At 37.8% G+C, this 22,245-nt stretch overlaps 1 protein-coding gene across 2 annotated transcripts in view; it reads left to right on the forward strand.

Annotated features, from left to right (window-relative positions):
* LOC110032524 overlaps nucleotides 1-22,245 on the forward strand; it is a 117,726-nt gene that overhangs the window by 55,836 nt on the left and 39,645 nt on the right. For both annotated transcript variants that reach the window (XM_020736184.1, XM_020736185.1), the window contains exons 14-15: nucleotides 15,878-15,958; nucleotides 16,077-16,178. In XM_020736184.1, coding sequence (XP_020591843.1) covers nucleotides 15,878-15,958; nucleotides 16,077-16,178 — 183 coding nt within the window. The remainder of the gene's footprint in view (nucleotides 1-15,877; nucleotides 15,959-16,076; nucleotides 16,179-22,245) is intronic.

Below are 22,245 nucleotides of genomic sequence, written 5' to 3' on the forward strand. Positions count from 1 at the left end.
TTCAAGGTTGGACATAGAAAAGTCAAGTGGGAAAAGGACCAAATGAGAACATTTATTTCTGAAATCAAATGGAAGAAAAGTAGGGGATGTCAAGGTTCCTAAGGGAAACCTCGGTGACTTTCTAAATTATTATATTATTTGGCTTCAATTTTGAGAAGTTATTTGGTGTTTCATTCTGTCATTTTTATCATTTATGACTTATATTTGTATTATACGGTCATACAAATAATCTGAAAGATAGGAGGATTTACGTCGTATCGGACGATGACCTCGGAGCATAAAACGAGTTAAGGCTTAGATTACACAACATGACTATGCAAAGGCCTAAAAGATAAGGTGAGGATTTATGTCGCGCTAGACAGACTACCTCGAAGTCCTATGACTTGTTATTTAAACTGAGAAAATGTTTAGCTGATGTAGACTTATTTTGCTGTTGTAGATCGTCATCCTCTGTCTGCTATGGTTTCGCTGTGTTGCCCACAAAGACTTGCTCCATGCTCCATGTCGCAGCGGCTTTAGGTTTAGTGTTTTGTCTTATATTTTTTTTAATTTCAATCACTATTAATCTAATTAACTAAAGGGTGTCTTCAGGTTTTATAGTGATCCACCGTAGGTAAACCGACTATTGTTTTCTATCCTGAAGTTATTGTAATTAATTTAAAGCATGTATAAACAAAATATGCTATAAGTGTAGTAAAAGAAAACAGTGTAAAGAATAGTAAAGAAATGTAGTAAAATGTGCGGTAAAGATAAAAAATGTGCAATAAAAGGAGTGTTGAAAAAAAAGTTACTGTGAATATAATATAAACATGTGTACCTGGCGTGTCTGCTTTGCCTGCAAATGGGGTTAGTGCCGCAGGTAAAAGTAAAGAAGTGTCACAAGTAAGTGTGAACAAGTATCGCAGAAAATTTAGTTAGCAGGGCAAACATGCACGTATATGTAATAGTCTAATGACAAATCATCTCATGGAAAACTCGAAAAAAAACCGCAAGTGACTCACAAAATAAACTCGGAGAAAACCGGAAGGAAATACAGGGGAAACCCGAATAAAATAAATATGGGTAGCACTTTTGTCGTGGTAGCAAAGGGGAAATATGATGATCTTGGCTTAACTTATGATGTTGACCAGAATGAAATGTAAAACTTTTGATGAAAAGTTTTTCTTTATTCACACTTGAGCTTGATACAAAGTTTGAACTCACTTCCTTGTTGTTATGCTTCACAATTCATCAAATTTATTAATGAAGATAAGAGTTTCTCTAGTCGATATTTAATACTTGTTCAAACCTTGTTAAATTGGATAAACTTGTGCTTCTGTTGCTGTTAGACTGACAAATGAGGCTCTTCACTGCAGCTTTGGTTTATTATGTGAAGAGAAAGGGCAGTAACTCGGCCACATCTTAGCTTGATGAGTCTGGCCTATGTTCGAGTCTTTGACCTGAGCAATAAATAGTCTTTTGCTATGTCATCATCAGTCTGATAAACAAAGCTCTTCACTACAACTTTGGCTTGTTGACTAATGAGAAAAACAAAAAATTCAGCCACATCTCGGTTTGTTGAGTTCGACATCCGTTTGAATTGTAGACTTGAGCAAAAAATAATCTTTGTTTTGTCATTATCAAACTGACAAACAAGGCACTTCATTGTAATCTTGGCATGTTGAGTGAAGACAAAAGCCAGTAGCTCGACCAAATCTCAGTTTGTTAAGTCTGTCCTCCGCTTGAGTCAATAGGCTTAAGCAAAAGAGGATTTATACTTATCCAACTTAACAAGCTGAAACTTGTAGATTTTGATAGATTTTCTTGACGGGCATTTGAAATCTTAGCTGGCTTTGAAGAAAAATCTCTAACCTTTAGAATCATTTTATACATATTTTTTGAACCTTTTTATTTTGGATTACCAAAATAAACACAACTTTATTATTGACAAAATGAACATCCTCTCAGGGATCTTGACATAAAGCACGATGTGACCCAATTTACTTGGGGATCTTGACCATGACCAAAAGATAGACCCAAATGGAGGAAAATATCGTTTTTAGGCGTGATGTTGACCCTTCTGACTAGAGAATGTCGACCTTGAATATGATATTTAGCCAAATAGGACGACCCCCAGTTCGATAAAAAAGGGACTTCAATGTTTAGGGCACTCGATAGTCTCAGCTTTTGGCATGATGTTAACTTGAATGCGAAAAGACTTCAAAATGTTTATCCCTTATCAACATAGAATTTTAACTTGGAGCTCAGTGCCACCTCTAATGACAGTCTTCCTTTGGCAAACAGGTGCTTTCAACACTTGGTAGATATATATGGGGTTTTCGACATTTAACATCTTCTCGTCATTAAAACCTTTTGACAAATTTGAAATCCTATATGCTTTAACAAACCAAATTTCAGGTCATTGGTTTTAGCAGAAAGTGCTTAACATTGTTGAGCCCGAACAAATTTCTCATTATCACTAGTAGAGCTGTTCTTTTAACCAATTTTAGATTTTTTATTTGGCTGCTGGTAGGAATACTCACTTTCAGGACTCAGATAAAGTTTACCTTTCTATTGCGACCTTTAAGTGGTAGATTCCTTGGTTAAGATCCACAGGTTATACCCCAATGTTCTCCAAACAGAGTCTATTTTTCTATTGGGATCTTTCAACTACAGATTCTTGAATTGCAATCCATTGGTCGTGCACTGATGCTCACCATATAAATTATATTTTAGTTGGAAACTTTTGATGACAAATTTTTAGATTAAGATCTAATTTCATGCCTTGATGCTCATCACACAGATTTTATTAATTTGGGACCTTTTGATGACAAATTTTTAGAAATCCAATGTTATGCCACAATGCTCACTAACACAATATTTATCTTTTTGTTGGGACTTTTTTAAGGCAGATTCCCGGATTAAAAACCATATTATGCCCCAATACTCACCAAACAATTTATTTTTTTATTGAAATATTTCAGCGACAAGTTCCTAAATAAAAAACCACTAGATATATACTGATGCTCAACATATAGAATTTACTCAAGCTTCAAGTGATTGCAATGTACTAAAGCAATTTTAGCTCTTTTTATATCTTTTTCCAATTTTAAGTTGTTATTATAATAAAGAGAAGACTGGCCAAAGAGGGAAACAGATATTTTCCTTAGCTAGAAGTCTATGCGACAGATCGCAACAAATCTTTTATCATTTACTTTCGTTTAACAATCCTATATTGGGCAGTTGAATAGCCAAAGTTGGAAAGGGAAACCTTTCCCAACAGAGATGTCAGAAATCTGTGGACTCTGAAAATTTTATGCCCTTAGACTATTGTTATTGTTTGTTTGTTGAGAGAGCTTTAAGTGTTAAATTTTTAGAAGGCACGTGGAATAATTGATAAGACACTACTCCGAGATTTCACCTTCATTTTTGGAGTACTCTTTGATCTAGGGTTTGAGATTTCTCATAGGCGCTCTTATGGTTAATTAACCATTCCTTAAGAATGTTCATTTAGAGTTGAATATGTAATATTTTTTGCAAAAGACTTAGATTTTAAGTTATAAAATTTATCACTTTAGAGCTTAAGGTAGATGGTAGGGGAAGTGATGGCAAATTCGATTAAGATCTCATGCTTCCGTCATCTTTGGTCGTCATGGTACCTGATCTACCTTGTCAGAGAAGGTAATCGAGCTAACCTGATTAAAAGATTCTTGTCAGCAATCATATATTGTGTCGTCCAAGAGACTCTTGTAGATATGGGATGGAAGTTTGTCTATGAGGACATACTTAAGTCGACCTTAGTTGATAGAAGGTTTTGTGGCAATCAAATGTGTCCTTATGGTTCACAACACATGGCCCGTTTGGGGTGCGGCAGAGCCGCGACGTGGCTTGGATATGATCTTGGTGCCATTTGGCAACTCGCGACGCGATGAACTTTTAAAAAAAATCAAAGAAAACGCTACCGTGGGCATGACACTGCAACCATGTTCCTTCCTATATTTATGATCCCATTGCCTCTCTCACAGTCGCGGTTCGTTCTCTCGTCTTGCCATGGCGGTGCACTCCTCTGCCGCGATCCTCTCTCTCTCGCGATACTTGCGCTAAACTCTCCTCTCTCTTGCGCGATTCTCACGGATAGGGCTGACTCTCTCTCTCGTGCGATTCTCACGGATACGTTGAGTTCTCTCTCTCTCTCTCTCGCAATTATCACAGATAGGGTTCCCCTGTGTGGTGCTTCCTTATCTGTGTGGTGTCTTCTTATCTATGTGGTGGTTCTTCTATGTTGTGGTGCCTCTTCTTGCTGGGTAATCCTTACCTTAACTATGTCATTGTTTTTGTTTTTGGAAATGTTTATATGGCTGAAAATTTCGTGGTTTCCTCCTTGCAATTGTTCCTCTGTGCATTTCTTCTTTGTGCTTGGTAATTTGTACGCTAACTTATCTGTGATTTTATATTTTGCAAAATGCTTAATGCACGATAATTTGGTGGTTTTCTCTTTGTGGTGGTTCCTTTTCCCGTTGGTTAGTGTCTCTGTGCTCAAGAATTTTCTGGTTTTTGATCTGACAATTGCTTATAGTTAATTGGTTTTCGGTTGTTGTTGAAATTTGAGAATTGTTGGGAATCCCACATGCGATGAATTGAAAATTGGTGCTGGTTTTCGGTTGATGTTGGATGTTGGTTTTATGCTTGCTCTTTTATATTCTTGATTGCTGAAATCACAACTTGTTTCAAATGCACGTTCAATGGCTTGTATTCACGTGCAAAAGTGTGCCTCTCAGTTGATAACAGATTATGTACATTTGGGTGATGTTGGCTTATGTTGTTTATGTGGTGGATGTGGGGGTGAATATGTTTGGGTTGAAGGTCGTCGACGGGTCGTGAAGGGTGGTTGGTGCGTGGATTGTGTATGGATGAGGTAGATGTGTTTGGAGGTGGTGATTGGGTATTCATGTGGTTGTGGATGTGTTGGTGATGGTGGATGTGTTTGCGTGTGGGTGAGGTGATGACTGGTATTTTCGGTGTGGTTGTGGATGTGTTGGTGATGGTGGATGTGTTTGGAGTTGGTGATAGTGTGGTTTTGTATGTGTTGATTAATGTGTTGGTGTGTAGAGGTAGTAGATGTATTGTGTGTGTAGAGGTGTTTGTAGTATTATTATGTGTGTGAAGATGGTGACAGTGGTTATGTGTCGGTGCTGTGGTGGTGTGGTGCGGAGGGACATTCGTGATGTTATTGTGATATTTTTTTATCTCTCCGAGTTGTGTTAAAATATTTTTTATGAGAAATATTTATGTTAATTAGTTTTTTTCATGTTAGTAATACAAGACAAAAAGAGGTTGGTTCATTGGCAGTTTGGAATAAAGAGATAATCAAAATTTTTCGACCTTCGCTTTAAGGAGGTCGATAATATATTTCAACAAAAAAAGTTGGCAAAATATTATTAGAAATGTCAAGGAAAGTACAAGGTGAGAGTATGATAGGATGCAATTACAAAATAAATGAGATCAATTCAAGAATGATTGAAAAATCTGGAAGGAATTGAAGTGAGGATTAATGAACTTAGGTTCGGATCCGGTGAACTGAATGATTGATTCTTCCGAGTGGTGGGTAGAGAGATTGCAGTGAGGATTTTTGAGATGTCCCTTAGAGTTGGTCATTTTTCAATTTGTTTTTAAATTGAACTACATGTGATATGAATTTTTAGATGGTGTCTACTACAAAAAAAAAATTAAATAAAGTGGATTCGACTCTGAGTTGGAGAAGATGTTGAATTGTATGTTTGGGGGTGTCGTGATAATGATCAACAATGCATGTGCCCCCTGTGAGATGGGGTTTGGTGGTGTCTCCAAAAATTTGGGAGCTAATCAAACGAGTGATTGCACTTGAAGCCGTAGGCCAGTCCTCCTTGTACTTGAGTTAAGAAGTCGCTCTAAGCGTCCTTGGGTTGAAAATAAAAAGAAAATGAGAGCTACTTTTCTTATGAGCCAGGTATCAGAGTTGGGGGCTTCCTGCATCAATGACATCAACACATCTCAAACATCTTCTGTCCAACTGGTTGTATAATTTCTGAATGCATCTCTAGAAATCTCTTAGGACTTTCCGCAATATTTGTTTTCTATGTAGTTGCTTGACGATTTGACCAGAGAGAGTTTTTCATCGTGATGCCCACTGACCGAAGGGTTGCTTATCTACAATATTTTTATGAGAGCATGGACATTTGAGAGATTTTATTTTTATTTACATTCGCGTGGGATATTTTGTTAGTCTATAATTTTTATTGTGTTTTAGATAGTTAAACATTATTGTACATGCCACTTTACTTCAGAGTTTTTTATTCTTCATTATATTTTCTATTTACTTATGTTACATTATTTTCTTATGTTGGTTTTGTTCGTAATCTAACATAATTATAACTAATTCATTGATGCTTATGTGTCAGCCATTTCGATATCGAAATACATGGATGCAACTAGAGAAAGGCGCAGAGAGTTGTAGATGTCCTATGCTTGACATACGAATATTATAACTCGTATATAGAACGCTCTCTCTGCATGACATTTTCATATGCTAGTGATAAATTGGTTGAGGAGTTGCTTGCGGGTCACCCAATGGGATTTATCAATATGATCCGCATGATACAAGCGATATTCACTGACCTGTTGGAGGAACTACACAGAAATCATGGACTTCATGACTCATCTAAATTGACTTCGCTAGAGTTTAGGCAATAACTCTTCATATTATCGTAGAATGAATCCATACGAGAAGTTATGAAGCGATTTCAACACTTCGAAGTATTTTGCAGATACTTCTCAATAGGGTTGAATGTATTTGTAAGTTTATCTTCATAAGTCATAAAACCAATAGATCATACATTTGAATGGACCCCCACAGAGATTTCACACGATTTGCAGTATATGTCATACTTTAAGGTAATTTCTTATATTTATTGCATTCAATTTTCAAATAAATATCATTATTGTGTAATAGTTTGTTATCTTTTTAGAGTTGTATTGAAGCAATCGATGGAGCACACTTTAATGCACGTGTTTTAAATAATGAGAAGTTTGCATTCATCGGTCGTTGTGAATCCCCGCGCATAATGTCATGGCGGTATGTGACTTCAGCATGTGCTTCATTTTTATCATGCCCGGTTGGGAGGTCAGTGCACATGATAATCGAATTTTCAAAGTTGCGATATGAAATAATAAATACAACTTTCTATATCCACCCACAGGTTCGTTTGAGACTGAACTATACTCATAATTCATTTTTCTCTCAATAGTAATTATGCAATTCACATTACGTAAATACTGTTTTGTTGATATTGGATATCCATTGCAACGAGGGTATCTCAAGCCTCATCCTTATACGAGATACAACATACCTGATTTTGAGCGAGCTAGCAATTTCACTTGGGGTAGAAAATAAATATTAAATAAAAGACATTTCTTCTTACGCGGTGTTATTGAGGATTTTTTGTGTTTGGAAGAAGAAATAAATTATACTTTGTGATATACCATCTTACTCGTTTCCCAAACAGCTGTAGTTTGTGATTACCACAATGACTCCACAATTATATTCATCGACATCCTTCCCGCAATGACATCAACTTTCGTAGGGCGGACGAGGGTCATGTGCATATTCTTGCCGAGAAATGAGTACTATCTTGGATAGTATTTGTCACAAGATAAAAATGTTCCTGAAATCTGTAGTAAAGACGGGGAAGATGCAAACGAGATGTCAGAGTTGAAGGAACAAGCTGCAGATGTGATAGTAGGAGAGTGATTTGAGTATTCATCATATTATTAATTTTAGTGGTTGTTGAATAGATTTACTGTTTATTGTATTTGTATTTTATACAGTTAATGTTTATTTCCATTCCTCGAATAATTGATATTCAATTTTTGGGTTGTTTACGCTGTTTGTAAGTGTTTTTTTCCTTTTGCTTTTTTTTTATTTTTCTTTGGATGGGTTTTGAAGGTTTATGATGAGACGTTTGATCTTTTGGGTTCTTCTGGATGACCTATTTTCACTTATGATTGGTGTCAAATGTGAAATCGTAATGAAGGTAACTAAGTTCCTCTTTTTTTTTGGTGCTATGATTTTTGAGATTTTTTTAGTATTCTTTTTTGGTGATATGCATATATGGTAATAGCTTGGTATTACGTGAGTTAAAGTCAACCAAAAACCATTTTTTTAAAGGTCTGTTGTCTTCTTATAGTGACAGTTTCGTTGGTTGATATACTAAGTTTTTTAAACCTCTAAGTTGCATAAAACTGTAATTAATTACTCTTTTTTATCAATTTTTATTTGTTCTATGTCTAATGTGATGTCTTTTAAAACATTCGAGAAAGACGAGCTCGAAGATTTTCTGTACCTCGCAAGGATTGCTCTGCTATTGCGGACTTCACAGTTCTCTGCTAACTTCACGTCAACCGCATATCTACGAGAGACAGTTTTTCTGGGGACTGTGTAGAATCACAGAAAATTGTGACTTTTTCAAAGGGCAGATGAGCTGGAAAATTCGACCGTCAAGGGTGATCAGACATGGAGAGTATTTCTGGAGGACGCCTTAGCTCGTGACATACGATATTTGCATTTGAAAAATAATAGTCATTTTCTTCAATATTATTTTAATTGTTCTTTTCAATTCTAGTAATCATGATACCTTTAAGTGAGGTCTATATTCTTTTTGTAATGTTCTGCACTGGATTTTTGTTTCTAAAGTATAAAACATATTGATATGACAGTTCTGTTGCAAACAAATTACTATACAAGGGCATAATAATCATTTTTCTAGAAACAACTATAACATAATTGCTTTCAAACTGCAAAAAACAAACAAAAAGTCAGTTTATCCATAATAGCTTCTGCACAACAGCTACTGCACAACAACTTATTATTAAGATGCAGCTGTCCCAAACAAAAGTTAAAAAGCCTATTGAGGAACATGCGTGTTGTGGTCGCGACTTGAATATAAATGTGTCATTTGGCAACAACTACCAATCAGAGAGCTCTTTCATAACCACTATTTTGTGACAAAACTATACGGAGAGAGGACTTAGGCCACATCCTTATTGGCATGAGATTTCTTTGAGTGTGAATATAGATATACACCCGATGTGACATTCATTCTTTATGAGTTGAAGTAAATCAGAAGTATGTCACTCTTAACAAACTATTACGAAGGATGGACGAAATTTTCTTTAAGCTCTTAGTGATTGATTTTAATCTGAATGTTTTAATTTATTTGATCTAAATATTTATGTGATTATTTTTAGTATCAGTGTTTTGCCTTGTTATTTTGAGAACTGGATTTGAAAATTAATTTGAAAGTTGACCCCTCTGAATGAGAATCACAATCAACACGATGATCTTTGGGGATTTGATTGTTTGTTTATAACCATTTCAATTTTGCATCTTGCTTGTAGAAGATTGAATTTAACATTGACATATGGTTAAACATGAATCTTGTCAACTCGGACGTGCGTACAAAGGATTGAGTTCACACAAGCGCGCGCGCGCACGCCTGCACACACACACACACACATATATATATATTGATAAAATTGTAATTATAATATATATATATATATTGGGTTGCCTAATTGAGGGTTCGCCATCGGGCGAACCTTAGCAACAGTTAAAGCTTCTGCTTTGCTGTTTCCTCTCGGCTTCTTCGCAATCATTTCTGTTTCGTCTCCCCCGCTTCTTCCGGCTTTGAGACGAGGCTGGCCCACTCGTGTGTTGCGCTTGATCGCGTGTTTGCGTGTCTGCATCGCCTGCTCGCGTGCTCTACGACCAGTCTCGCCGCTCATTCCTCTCTGCGGCCCATCTCGCCGCTCGTTCCTCTTTGCGGCCGGTCTCGTTCCGTCCGTTCCTCTCTGTGGCCCGTCTCTTTCTGTCTCACCCTGCTCGCGTACTCTGCGGCTCGTCTCGCCGCTCGCTATTTCTTTTCCACATACGTGATTTTTTCCCAGTCTGCTTTCTTCTCTAAAAGTCGCAACTATCTTTGAAGATGGCTTCAGACAAATCTTATGCAACTGCCCTTACCGGTGTCCATGCCTCAGGCATACCAAAATCATCATCTTTCTATCATTCGTTTGAGTGGGAGGAGGACATTAAGAAACCTAGTAGGAAGAATGAGTAATGGGAAACCTGTCATCTTTTTTACAGAAGCTAAAGGTATTTAACTTGTTTCCTCTTGTCGTCTGAATTTGGTTGGGAAATTTCTATATGGTCATCCCAAAATGGAGCTCATTCGCAAAGAATTTGAACTTATGCACCTTGTTGGAGAATAAAAAATTGGGCTATTAAATGGGAGACAAATTCTTATTCAAATTAACAATGAAGAAGATTACGTGCGCTTATTTGCTAGAAGGATAATATGGATTGATAACAGAGAAATGAAGATTCTGAAGTGGTTTGTGGATTTTGACCCATAGACGGAACTGCCAATCATTCCGGTTTGGATTCGTCTCCCTGGTCTGAAATTTCATTATTTTTCTCAAAAAGTATTGTATTCTATTGCCTCAGCCTATGAGAAGCTACTCAAGATGGACATTCCTACTTTTAATCTGTCCCGTTCTTCTGAAGCTAGAGTACTTGTTGAAAAAGACATCACTTCACCCGTTTCTGAGGAAAACTGGTTGAGCACAGAACATCATGGATATTGGCAGAAGATAGGGATTGAACATTTTTCGTCGTATTGTTCGAACTGTCGTATGTTCGGACACTCCAGATCTCAATGTCACCATTTACACCCCCACCTCAGACCAAAAAAACAATCTGCTTTGCTAGAGGCTGTGATTCCATCTCCTTCTGATCAGGCAGGCAATATGACAACTGTTCAATCCCCCCAATCCCCCGTTGTAGCTCTCTCGTCTTTGGAATCTCCTATCCTGGGGGAGAGGGAGTTTCTTCAGACCCTGCCTGCTCTAGAATCCATCTCCTTCTGATCAGGCAGGCAATAGAGGATAGAGTTCACATATATATATGTTTGTATGCATGCATGCATGCATGCATGTATGTATGTATTTATATATATATATATATCCATATGTGTGTGTGTCGCTTACCTCGACTTATTGGTTGACATCCACGTTATAAGATCCCTCGAATTGGGGGTTTGAATACCATCTGCCACAGTTGGGCTTAAGGAGATGATACTCGAATTGTTAGGCAAATTAGGGGTGGCTCGGTGCTCTTATAATTCCATTTGGCCATTCACTTTAGCATTGGGCGTTGACTCTGGATTTCTTAAAAAAGCGTCCCATAAAAATGGTAAGCCTGCAGTCTTTTTATCTGACGCCGAGAACTTCACCTTAGCTTCATCCTGTCGGTTAGTCTTGGTTGGAAAGTTCTTCTACGGAAACCCTAAACTTGAGGTAATCCGAAAAAGAGTTTGAGCAAATACGTCTGAAAGAGGAATGAAAGATTGGTAAACTGAACAGTAGGTATATTCTTATCCAATTATTAGATGATGAGGACTATGTTCATTTATTTGCCAGAAGACTCAATCGAATAGATAACCATATGATGAAAGTTTTAAAATGGACGATCGATTTTGATTCTCTTACTGAACCTCCTATCATTTTTGTATGGCTGCGCTTCCCAGTTCTGAAGTTCCATCTCTTTAATCGCGAGCTCCTCTACTTCTTAGCTATGATTTATGCTAAATCCCTTAAAACTGATATTTTTACAGTCAATCTGAGTCGGCCTTCTGAAGCCAGAGTTATGATTGAACAAAACATTACTTTACCTTTTCCGAGTGAGATCTGGATTGTCTCATAGCACTAGGGTTTTTGGCAGCGAGTGGAACTCGAACAGTTCCCACTTTACTGCACCCACCGTCGTATGTTTAGACACTCTCACTTTTAGTGTCACCATTTATACCCTCATTTGAAACCTCACAGTAAAAATATTTCTGAGCCATACCTGTCTCTCCGCTACCCCTGACTGCAACCCAACTATTGAAACTTTGGTAGATTCTCCCTCCCTCTCCCTCCCTCTCCCTCCTAATAACCCCCTTACTATAGGAGGCTCTCCTCCTGACAATACTGTTTCTGTTTGTTTGAGACAAGGAACTTTATTTACACAAGACAATGTCCGGTTCGATCATCACGAGGACTTTCAAGCTCCTCATCTTGAGGATGTCTTGGGTGCAGAGGAGACAGTTCATACTTCACCTACCCTGACACCTATCATTGAAGGAACGGTTAACAATCTTTTTACTGCGGTTCTACCACCTCTTCAGACCGAGCAAGTTGTTACTGTTAGTCAGATGCAAGGGGCTCATGATGTGCAACAGTCTTTACATGCCCAACATTTTTTCGACCAACACACTGACCTGTTGAGTCAGTCATCTGATGAGGAATGACATATTTACACATTCAGGAGAAAGAAGAAAAATGGAGGTCTGCTCGAACTCAGAAACTTAATGGATGATACTTTGATTGTTTCGGGTAATGACACTAAACTTAACAATTTGTTAGTTGACTCTCTTCCTAGAATAAGAGACAGATGTATAGGTCGTTCTCTAGCTACTTGATACTGCAATTGTTTGACAGTTTTGGTTTTTTTTGGGTCTACATGTACTTTTCTTTTTTGGGATCATTTGTGTGCGCTGTATACCGTGTAGGTATGGTGCCTTTTTTGTGCCCTCTGATACAACCAATTTGTACCTTCTCTCTTTTAATATATTAGCCTTTGGGCTTTTTCAATATATATATATATATATTTATGTATTTATATTAAAAACCAAAATTTTGTTTGCTTTTTTCTTTTGGAGCAAAGGGGGCTATTTGGCTTAGCTTGGATTGAAATGGGCTTGAGGGTTTGATCAAGAAGCCAAGTCTTCAGTTAGGACTATAAAAAGCGTAGGAGTCCAGCAAAGCTGGAAATGTACGATCATAGGTAAGAAAGATAGGTTAATGTTTAACGTGCGGTTTTTTAAAAGAATAAGATCAGAAAGGGCTTCGACGAGGGTTGGTATGACTTGCAGATCAAGGTAGAGATTGTTCGGCCTCGGTTTGGGCTTGGATTGGTGTCATGTAGTAGGGTCGAGGCAGGAGAGAAATATGAATTTTAGAAGGTCTCCGTACATTGTGATCCCATCATTGCTTTTCATGAGGGCGTTTGTTTCGGCTGTCTTTTGAGAAACACAGAAAAATGAGAGTTGAAAAGGTCATTATATGCTACAATCCATCGTTGGTTTTTTTCGGGTGCAAAAGAGAAATGAGAAATTTTGAAGGTCCTCGTGCTTTGCAATTCCATATCGTTGCTCTTCCCTTTAGCTTTAGTCGAGAAGCACAAGAGAGAAACACGTGAGTTTTGAAGGTTTATGTATGTCACGATCTCTTCATTGTCTCCAAAGCTAGTTGTAACTACAATATATTTAGGAGCAAAGGAGTTTTCGAGGTCTCTGTGCTCATCGTCATCTTCAAGAATAACCCTTGCCACGCGTTTCTATCCGAGAAGTTCTCTGCATCTTCGTCCCCAACGATATTGTTGTCCTCTTTAATTTGCCTTAGGCGTGACTGTGGTCTAGTGTCACACATACAGGGAAGGAAAATATAAATTTTAGATGCCTTGTATGCACTGATCTCATTGCTGGCTTCTTGTAGGCTCCAATCGCGAGTGTGTCACGAGGGTTTTGTTCTGGAGATGACGTATAGGAGAGAGAAGGGAGTTTCAATGATCGTTGTGTGCTGAGATCCCTCGTTGCCTTTTCTGCTACCTCTTGTTGTGACTGGCTTGTGAATTGCGTCTCAAGGAGGAAGAAGGGGAGTTTCCATGTTCTGTATAGTGTCCCCTGCTATTTTTAAGAAATGAAGAGAAAAATAAGGAGATACGAGAATCATCAGAAACCGTCAGGGCATCAAAATGCGGGAGTAGTTAGTCTTTATTTATTTTAATTTTTTTTTTAATTAATTTAACAGTCAAAAGTCCTCACTGAGCCTTTACCCCATGTATAGTCAACTTCATATTCGAGTTTTGAGTCTTTTTGTCCTAAACTTGAGCCTAGTTCTATTTCAGAGTTTGATGATTCTAGGCTTCCCATTGTTGCTTTTAAAGGGGTGAGATCTTGCACCCCACAACCATTATCCCATCATGTGTCATATGAAAATCTCTCACCCATTTTCTGTGTTTTTGCCTCACAATTGTCTTATACCTAATAATGTGTAGGATGCTCTGAAAGTTCCTAAGTGGAAGGAGACTGTTTTTGAGGAAATGAATGCTCTTGAGAAAAATGGCACGTGAGAATTGGTTAATTTACTTAGAGGAAGACAATTTTATGTGACAAATGGATAATCAATTATAACTCTGATAACATGTAATTTTGGCTGAAGGAAAATATAATTATTTCTTTTCATTTCTATAAGGAACATTTCGAAGGTATATAACAGGGAAAGACCATCAAATTAGGAAAGCAATAAAATCAGTCATAAAATCCCAATGCTGGAAAAAAGAAACCGAAATTAAAACTTACCAACAATATAATACTCTAAAGATAGAAAAAATATTAAAAGTAGAAAATACTCAAGTTGGACATTTCTAAAAGACTGACATGAATGCTAAAAAATAGTTATGATTTATTATTTGTGGTAGTATTAGTTAAGGATTATTGGCTAATTAATTAGATTCGGATGATTTTGCATTGTGAATTTGAAACTAATAACTTACTAATGAAATAGTCTTGGAAATTGAACCTATAGATGAATTTACTGATGCTTCTGAGTTATATTGTAATTATTTTTAAGCAATATAATGTATTTGTAAGGATCAACTTATTTTATTCAAGATTTAATTTTATCGTTTTCAGAAATTTACCTTCACGATCGAATGATTTCTTGACAGGTGAATTTACCCGACAATGAAACATCACTTAATAGAAATTTAAGAGAATACTGATCTCTTGGTAAACTGGCCATTATTCTCGTTGTTATAGCCTCATTCCGAGTATGTTAGTTTGCCTTTATAACTCTTTCTTCTCCTTTCAATCATGTTTAGTGCTGCGTTTCGTGTTAAGTTGGGTTTAATTATCTCTTTGAACAGCTTAATGCCCTGATATCTTTGAACTCCTTTTTATTCTTTTAGCAGTATTCCTTCCATATTATGTCCGTTCCCCTTGTTAGTGCATATTTTTCCTGTTTCATATTCTAATCATGAAAGTTTATTTATATAGCCTTATCTTAAATTACTACTGTTCTGTCAATCTCTTTGATATATTCATTTTACACTTGATTCATAATAGTTTTATCAGATCCCTCTGAACGGACTCATTTACTGCAATCACCTGGTTTTTGGTGACTTTGTTTCCTACCACTTCATCCATAAGACAAACTAATTTTACTATTTCTGTAATCGGTGTATGTTCATGTTTCCATAGTTTTCAATGATTATATAGTAAACCATCTAAACTTTTTTAGTTGACCATGTGCTTTAACTCTACAAACACAAAAGTTATCTTAAACACTTGCACCAAATATTGAGATGTTTTTTTTTTATAGTTAACCCTTTACGCTAACATTGTAGCCAACCAAAGATGCCCTCTATCTTCTATGCTCCCCATGTGGATGTTATCAACAATAGGATTCGGTCCCTTCCAATCACATTTTTTCAAAACCACAATAGTTCTGAAAATAACTATAAGCAATCCCAGCCATAAAAAATGGATTACATGGTTTGGATTGGGGTATTTACCCGCGAATCTGAATCCCAACAATGATATTCTAAATTTAAAATTTAAATTTTCTTGATTTTTATGAACTCCTAAAAATTTCAAAAGTTGCACTGAAGCAGGTTTTTTTATTTTTCCTTGTTCATAGATTCTGTTGCAGTTTATTTAACATTTTCAGATTCTAGTTCTTTCTATTCTGATTATTTGTTGGATAGGTTGAGCGGTTGGAGAAAGAGATATCAGAGTTGTGGCAAGCTCTTACAGACAAACAAGAACAAGAACAAGCCATGCTTCAGGTGTCAAATTACTTTCATCTAATTCTCTTGTTATTACTTTATACAATAATCTGCTTCTTCCATATTTGATCTTCTGCATCTTTCTTATGTCCTCATATTAGCAAACTAATAACTATAGGTCTTGATGCGGGTTGAACAAGAGCAGAAAGTAACAGAAGATGCTCGCATGTTTTCTGAGAAGGATGCTGCTGAACAAAAATATGTTGCAAATATGCTCCAGGTTCTTTCCTGGTTTTAAAATTTGCAATATACTTGATAGATTTACTTTCTATGTTTCATATTTTTTTTGTGCTCTACATAATGTTTTTCTGAGATCTTGAGGGGTGACATTTGTCTGGATCAATTGTGTTGCATGCGAAATCCTTCCACATGCTTGTGTTGAAACGGTGTTTGGTTCATCCTAGTTAGTTTTACGCACATAGCTTCAACTGAAAATTAACGATGGAAAAGAGTTGAGCCATTTTCATGTTAGAGCTTTAATAATATCAGAAAATAGTTTCTACTTGGGACAAATTCTGAAGTGCGACACAGCTTTATTATGGAGGTTCAAGGTTTACAATTGTCCTTAGTAATGTAAAAAATGTTTGTGTTTGCCTTTACCTCTCTTAGATGAGTCAGGATTTCTATACAGATATGTTGATTCATCTTATAAGTGTGTGACCTAGTGGCAATGCCGATATTACTTAATTCTTTTGTTATATTTCTTTGCTGCACGCGGTATACTGTAGGCCTTGCTTTTATTCTTTTTAATGTGCCGGATAATTTAAAGACACTTAGCGGCATTAGCTGACATGATCTTATTCATTTCCAGGATTTTTCACTGTTGTTATTTGATGGGAGCTTTCTTTGAAGCACAAACACAGACACAATATGACAGACACAACAATATGACATAACTGCAAAAAGCAAGACATGCTATGCTATGGACACTTTATATTTCGTAAATTATTTATATTAAATATATACTATTATTTATTAGATTATTTATTATTATCATACAATTAATTTTTGCTAGCTATTTAATAACCAAATCTATAAGTTACTACATGAATATGTAGAGTCTATATATTCATGTAGTCATTAAAATTATGTACATGTATAATTATATTTTTAAATATTTTTTTTGTGTAATGAAATTTTTTTATTTAAAAAATTAATAAGACAAATAATGCAGCTAAAATTAAAATCTCGGCAGAATCATTGTTATGTAGAGTCTATATATTCATGTAGTCATTAAAATTATGTACGTGTATAATTATATTTTTAAATATTTTTTTGGTATAATGAAATTTTTTTAATCAAAAAATTAATAAGACAAATAATGCAGCCAAAATTAAAATCTCGGCAGAATCATTGTGTCATACAAATGAAATTTGAAAAGGAAGATATTGCCCATGATTCAGTATAATTTATGTTGTTTGAGAAGTTTTATTTAACCTTTTTTATCTATTATTTTAGTAACGTTTTGTTGAACCTTGCACGGGATTGAATGTGAGGTTGAGAGAGGATAGGAGGCAAAAAGGAAGTGAACAGTAAAAAATACAGTATCTAGTTCTTTTCTCATGAAGTGGACTCCTATTTATAGGCGTTGGAGATACCTCAAGTACATAATTACATTTTTTGCCCATCTTACGCGAAGAGGCTGAAGGGTATCAAGGTCATTTGTACAATATACAAATAATTGAAAATATATTAATAAAGAATTTGTTGGCCGATTGTGATGATATCCGATCGTCATTTTTGGTCATTCTCTTGATGATAGCAAGTCGAATCACGTGAGGATTGCATAGAGGACTCCAGCTAAATTCACTGGTGGGTTCGCTTCGTTATAAGACCCATCTCTGTAGTTTGCATGGTGTTGAGTCGTCCTTCATTCGTCCGACTGTAGAGTCATTTTTCATTCAGCCCGTCATAGAATTGTCTTTTATTTGGCTGGATGTGAATTTATTCTTTATTCGTCCACGTGTCGGTCGGCCTATTAGCTGATGAGAATAAGTTGTTAGGACCTTTGAGGTGCCTTGTTCTTTGGCTTAACATTGATGTGTGTCATTCGATAAAATTAATCAACATTTGACTGATCTCGTGTCACTTGACCGTGGGCCCCACTTTATTTGTTATGTATCTACATTTTTCCCTCATGGTTTGTGTTGTCGAGATCCTGTCATACATATTTAGTTTCTTAGTTTTCCTGTATTTTGAAAGTGATGGCTAGATAAAATAGGAAAATTAAGTCCAAAATTAAATGCCACATTAAATTCATTTATATTATATTCAATATTTAATAATCAAACTCCTTGGTTTTCTATGTGTTGTCATCCTATATATAGGTTGTTACTGACGACCCTTGCTCCTCCACTTTTCTTATGTCAAAGGCTTTGGCGTTTTTGGTGGAGGGCTCTCTGATGGCGAGTGGAAAAGTTCAGTCTGGCGATCCATCTGATGACATCTTGATGAAGACTTCTCAACTTCAGGCTGATAAGATCTTTCCTCCAAGCATTCTCGCGAAACGTCGTCATCCCGAGGGTAGAGCGGTGCGTGACCGAGGAAAACATCATGAGGGCAGCAAGCCTGCCATGAAGAAGTGAGTGAAGCAATTGGCCTTCAAGAAGGGACCTTTGGGTTCATGCTAGGATGATGATGAGCACGAGTCGTTCAACGTTGTTCCCCCGGTTCATTGGATGTCAGACAAAGGTCTAAGCACTCCCCCTTCTGGAGTGTTGGCTAAGCCCTTTGGTCAAGAGGGCAAAAGATGCTCAACGAAGCTCTGAGGGTCCTCCAAGAGATAAAGACGCAACCGGTCCTTCTCAAATCAGAGGGATGAGGACGGCATAGTTCCACCTGTGTCTGTTGAGAGCTTCTCGTCTTTACTAGTCTGAGCTGGATTTACTTCCTAATACGAGTTCAATTATTTGATTTATTGGATTGAAGTGGCTGCACTTTGCTCAACCTGATTTCTTCTTTTTTACTATGCTTCTCACTCGATTCGTGTCTCAGATTCACCAGTGGCTATTGAAGGTTGAGCCCCAACTCCTTGAAGATTGTGGGGAATTCGTTGATGATCGGTGAGAGACTCGGCCGACTCCGTTGTTCGCCACATAGATGCGACGGTGAACTTCTTTGCTCGCAAAGTCGAAGCTCGGAAAGAGGTTGAGAACCAGCGAGAAGCCAATAGAAAGGAGCTGAAGGTGCAGCTCGATGCTCTCTCCGAGATGATGTCGACCGAGCTTCTCAACTGACGAATTTAGGTGTCGGACCGTTAGACTGAATCGAGGCCGAATGGAGCTGTATGATTTGAGGAAGGCTTGCTCAGTCTCTTGATTCTAAGCCAAAGTTGATGGTGTTAATAAATTTATGTTAGGTGGTTGAGTTTTCTATAAGGAACTGTTGAGGTGAGGGTTGGTTTTGGTGTAGGCAACCACGAGCTGGTTGTAAAATTTTTTCCTATCTGAATGAATATATATATATTTACGTTTCTTGTATTTCAATTTTCTTATTTATGTAAATATTTTATTATTTTTCTTGTGATGTGATGAAAAATTTGTGTTCCTGAGGTGAGGGCGGCTACGCTTTAAATTTCATTCGAACCCTATAAATAGGGTTGGAGTTCCTTTTAAATGTCACTTTTTCTTTCTTTACACTTTGGTCATCGCTTTCCTTTTTGTCCTTCTGTTGAGCGTTCGCCTGGCTTCCAAATACTTGGCCTAGGTGATTGGGACAGTGCTGGCATCAGAGCGCTCTGTTTGACCGCTATCGAAGTTTCTAAGGCTCTAGAGGTGATATGTTTACAAGGATGACATTGTGCTAGAGGCCCTGGGTCCGAATAATCGGGTTATTGCTGCTTTTGCGGGACAACTTGTGTTGTACTGTGATCAATTTGTTCTAGGTCCGCGAGCTTCAAGCTATTCTGAATCACTACAACGTTCTGCATAGTGGAAGTCATGAATTTCATCATTTACTGCCGCGGGATAGAGATCACTTGGTCTCGGAGCTTTTTTCCATGCATTTTTCTTCAAAGTTGACCTGGACGGTTAGGTGAATTTCACTTTGAACAGGAAAATCCGCTTGATCGATCTTGAGAATAAAGTCATTGACTGGAAGTGCAATTTCCTCTTGGCTTTAACGAAAGACTAGGGGATTCTTACTCGTCCATCTGTCGAGCCGTATAAGCGACTGAAGATTCCTCCCCTAATGCGAGGCTTTGCGTTGTCCGACTAAGGGAAGAGTCTTTTTGTTGTTCAATATATCCGTGAGGACATAAGTAACAAGGTTTTGAATTCAAGCAAGTATAATAAGATGACCCGGGAGTTATGTGCCACATTTGATGTTGAAGAATCGAAGCACTAGATCAACAAAGCGGTTAAGGCTTCTATGAAGGAGCCGAGTGGGAAGAAAACCTATGAAAGAAGGGGAAAATGAAGCTCTGAAAAAGACCCCAGGTTCGAACATTCGTACTTCTACTTCCGAAACAACTGTCATTATTCAACGAATCTTGACGGGCGAGTTAACTTTAACTGAATGAAAAACTTACCTTCCGACAGGTGACGTAGGGGTGGCAATGCTCAGACTCATTTCATCCTAAGATCTGATGCCAATTGTTCTACGTATGAAGAGTAGATCAGCGATCATGAGGGTCCTCATTTTGACGCATCTGGCTTTATTGACCAAGCAGAGAGGGACAGGGTCGAAACCAGGATATTGATCTCTAGAAGGGAAGTTTTGGGGTTCGGTCGAACATGGAGGCTGTGACCATGAACCCCATGTCTGATTGTGGTGATGTGGGCCATAGTGTCGAGCCCGAGAGCAGTTCACTGTTCTCCTGGGCTTGTTGAAGGAAGGGGAAGGAGCTGGTGAGTTGTGCTGGCTCACCTTTCGCTTCGCCCCCCGAAGGTAACAATGAAAGGACTTCGATGCGGGATGTAGGGCCCAAGACTATTGCTTTGAGAGACTCTCTCTTCGCCCTCATTTACCTGCAAGGGGATTGGTTTGATCATGGTTCAGGGGTGGAGTCCCATGCGTCAGAGCTTGCAGATACATTATGTTCGGCGAGCTTCAAAGATAAGTGAGATAATCTCTTCCCTTTGTAACTATGCCCCCTAGTTTATAGGTATCGGTTACTGGGCACTGCGTCACCTCATTACTTGTCCAACTTATACACTGACACTACAACTGATGCCGCTCGAGTAAAGAAAAAACAAAAGTTGCAAAGGCTCATATGACGAAAAATTTGTGGCGAGCAAATGAGTCTGAGGTTCGCCTTGCTGAAGTGAAATAAAGTTTGGCAGAGGCTTCAGAATGGTTCTTGGTCGTCCTTTAGGAGATTGATGAGCTTTCTGTGGAGGTCACTTCATCATCTTTGGCCGAGGCACTTTCAGAAGAGTGGTCGAATCAGTTCTGGCTTGGGACCGAGTTCGCCATCAACTAGTTTGTGAGATTAGGGATGACCGACGCAAAGCATGCAAATTTATGCGAGTTTGCTGAGCTTCTGTCATTTCCGTCTCCTTCGGTCAAGGGGCATGCCAGGAAGCAAAAGGCCTCGGCGGAAGGTGCATCCTCCACTTCTCGTCCCTAAACTTTGCTCTTTGTAGCGGAGGGTTGTCGCTTAGTTTTTTTTTTTCTTTTCTTTTTGTAAAGCCGGACAATTTTTTTAAAGACAATTTTGAAGGAAATATAAGTTTTTGGTTTGGCCGTATTCCACATTTTCTTTTTCTTGTGATTGTGCACTTTTATTTGGATGTTATTTCCTAGTGTTGGAGGTTTGGAGATTCTGTATTGCTCTCCTCGAAGGGGAGTATTAAGGGTGCTAGCTCCAGAGAGGAGTCTTTAGGGTGTTCACAAAGAATGCTCGTCCGTGAGGGGAGTCTTTGTGATGGTTGCCCCAGAAGGGAGTTTTTCCGATTCACGCTCTGAAGGGGAGTCTTTGGGATGCTCACCCCGGTGGGGAGTCCTTGGGTCGCTCATCTCGGAGGGGAGTCTTTAGGGTGCTCGTCTCGGAGGGGAAGTTTTTTAGTTTTTCATGCTCCCAAGTCGCTCGGTCTGGTTGGTTATAGGTTTTAGTTATGCATAGTGTTGTAGGAATGACAACAATGAAAAGAACTAGTGGCCATCGTTTCTCATTTTATTGTGTTATGACAACAATGAAAAGAAGAACTAGTGGCCATCGTTTCTCATTTTATTGTGTTGGGTCAAACCCATACATGAGATTTATTTAAGGAAAGAATTGTTTTAGATCGTGCCCGCTCCAGGTTTTGGATATATTGTCTCCTTTGTATGCCTTGAGTTGGTATGCT

Source organism: Phalaenopsis equestris, unplaced genomic scaffold (genome assembly GCF_001263595.1).
Source record: "Phalaenopsis equestris unplaced genomic scaffold, ASM126359v1 Scaffold000961, whole genome shotgun sequence".
Classification (NCBI taxonomy): Eukaryota; Viridiplantae; Streptophyta; class Magnoliopsida; order Asparagales; family Orchidaceae; genus Phalaenopsis; species Phalaenopsis equestris.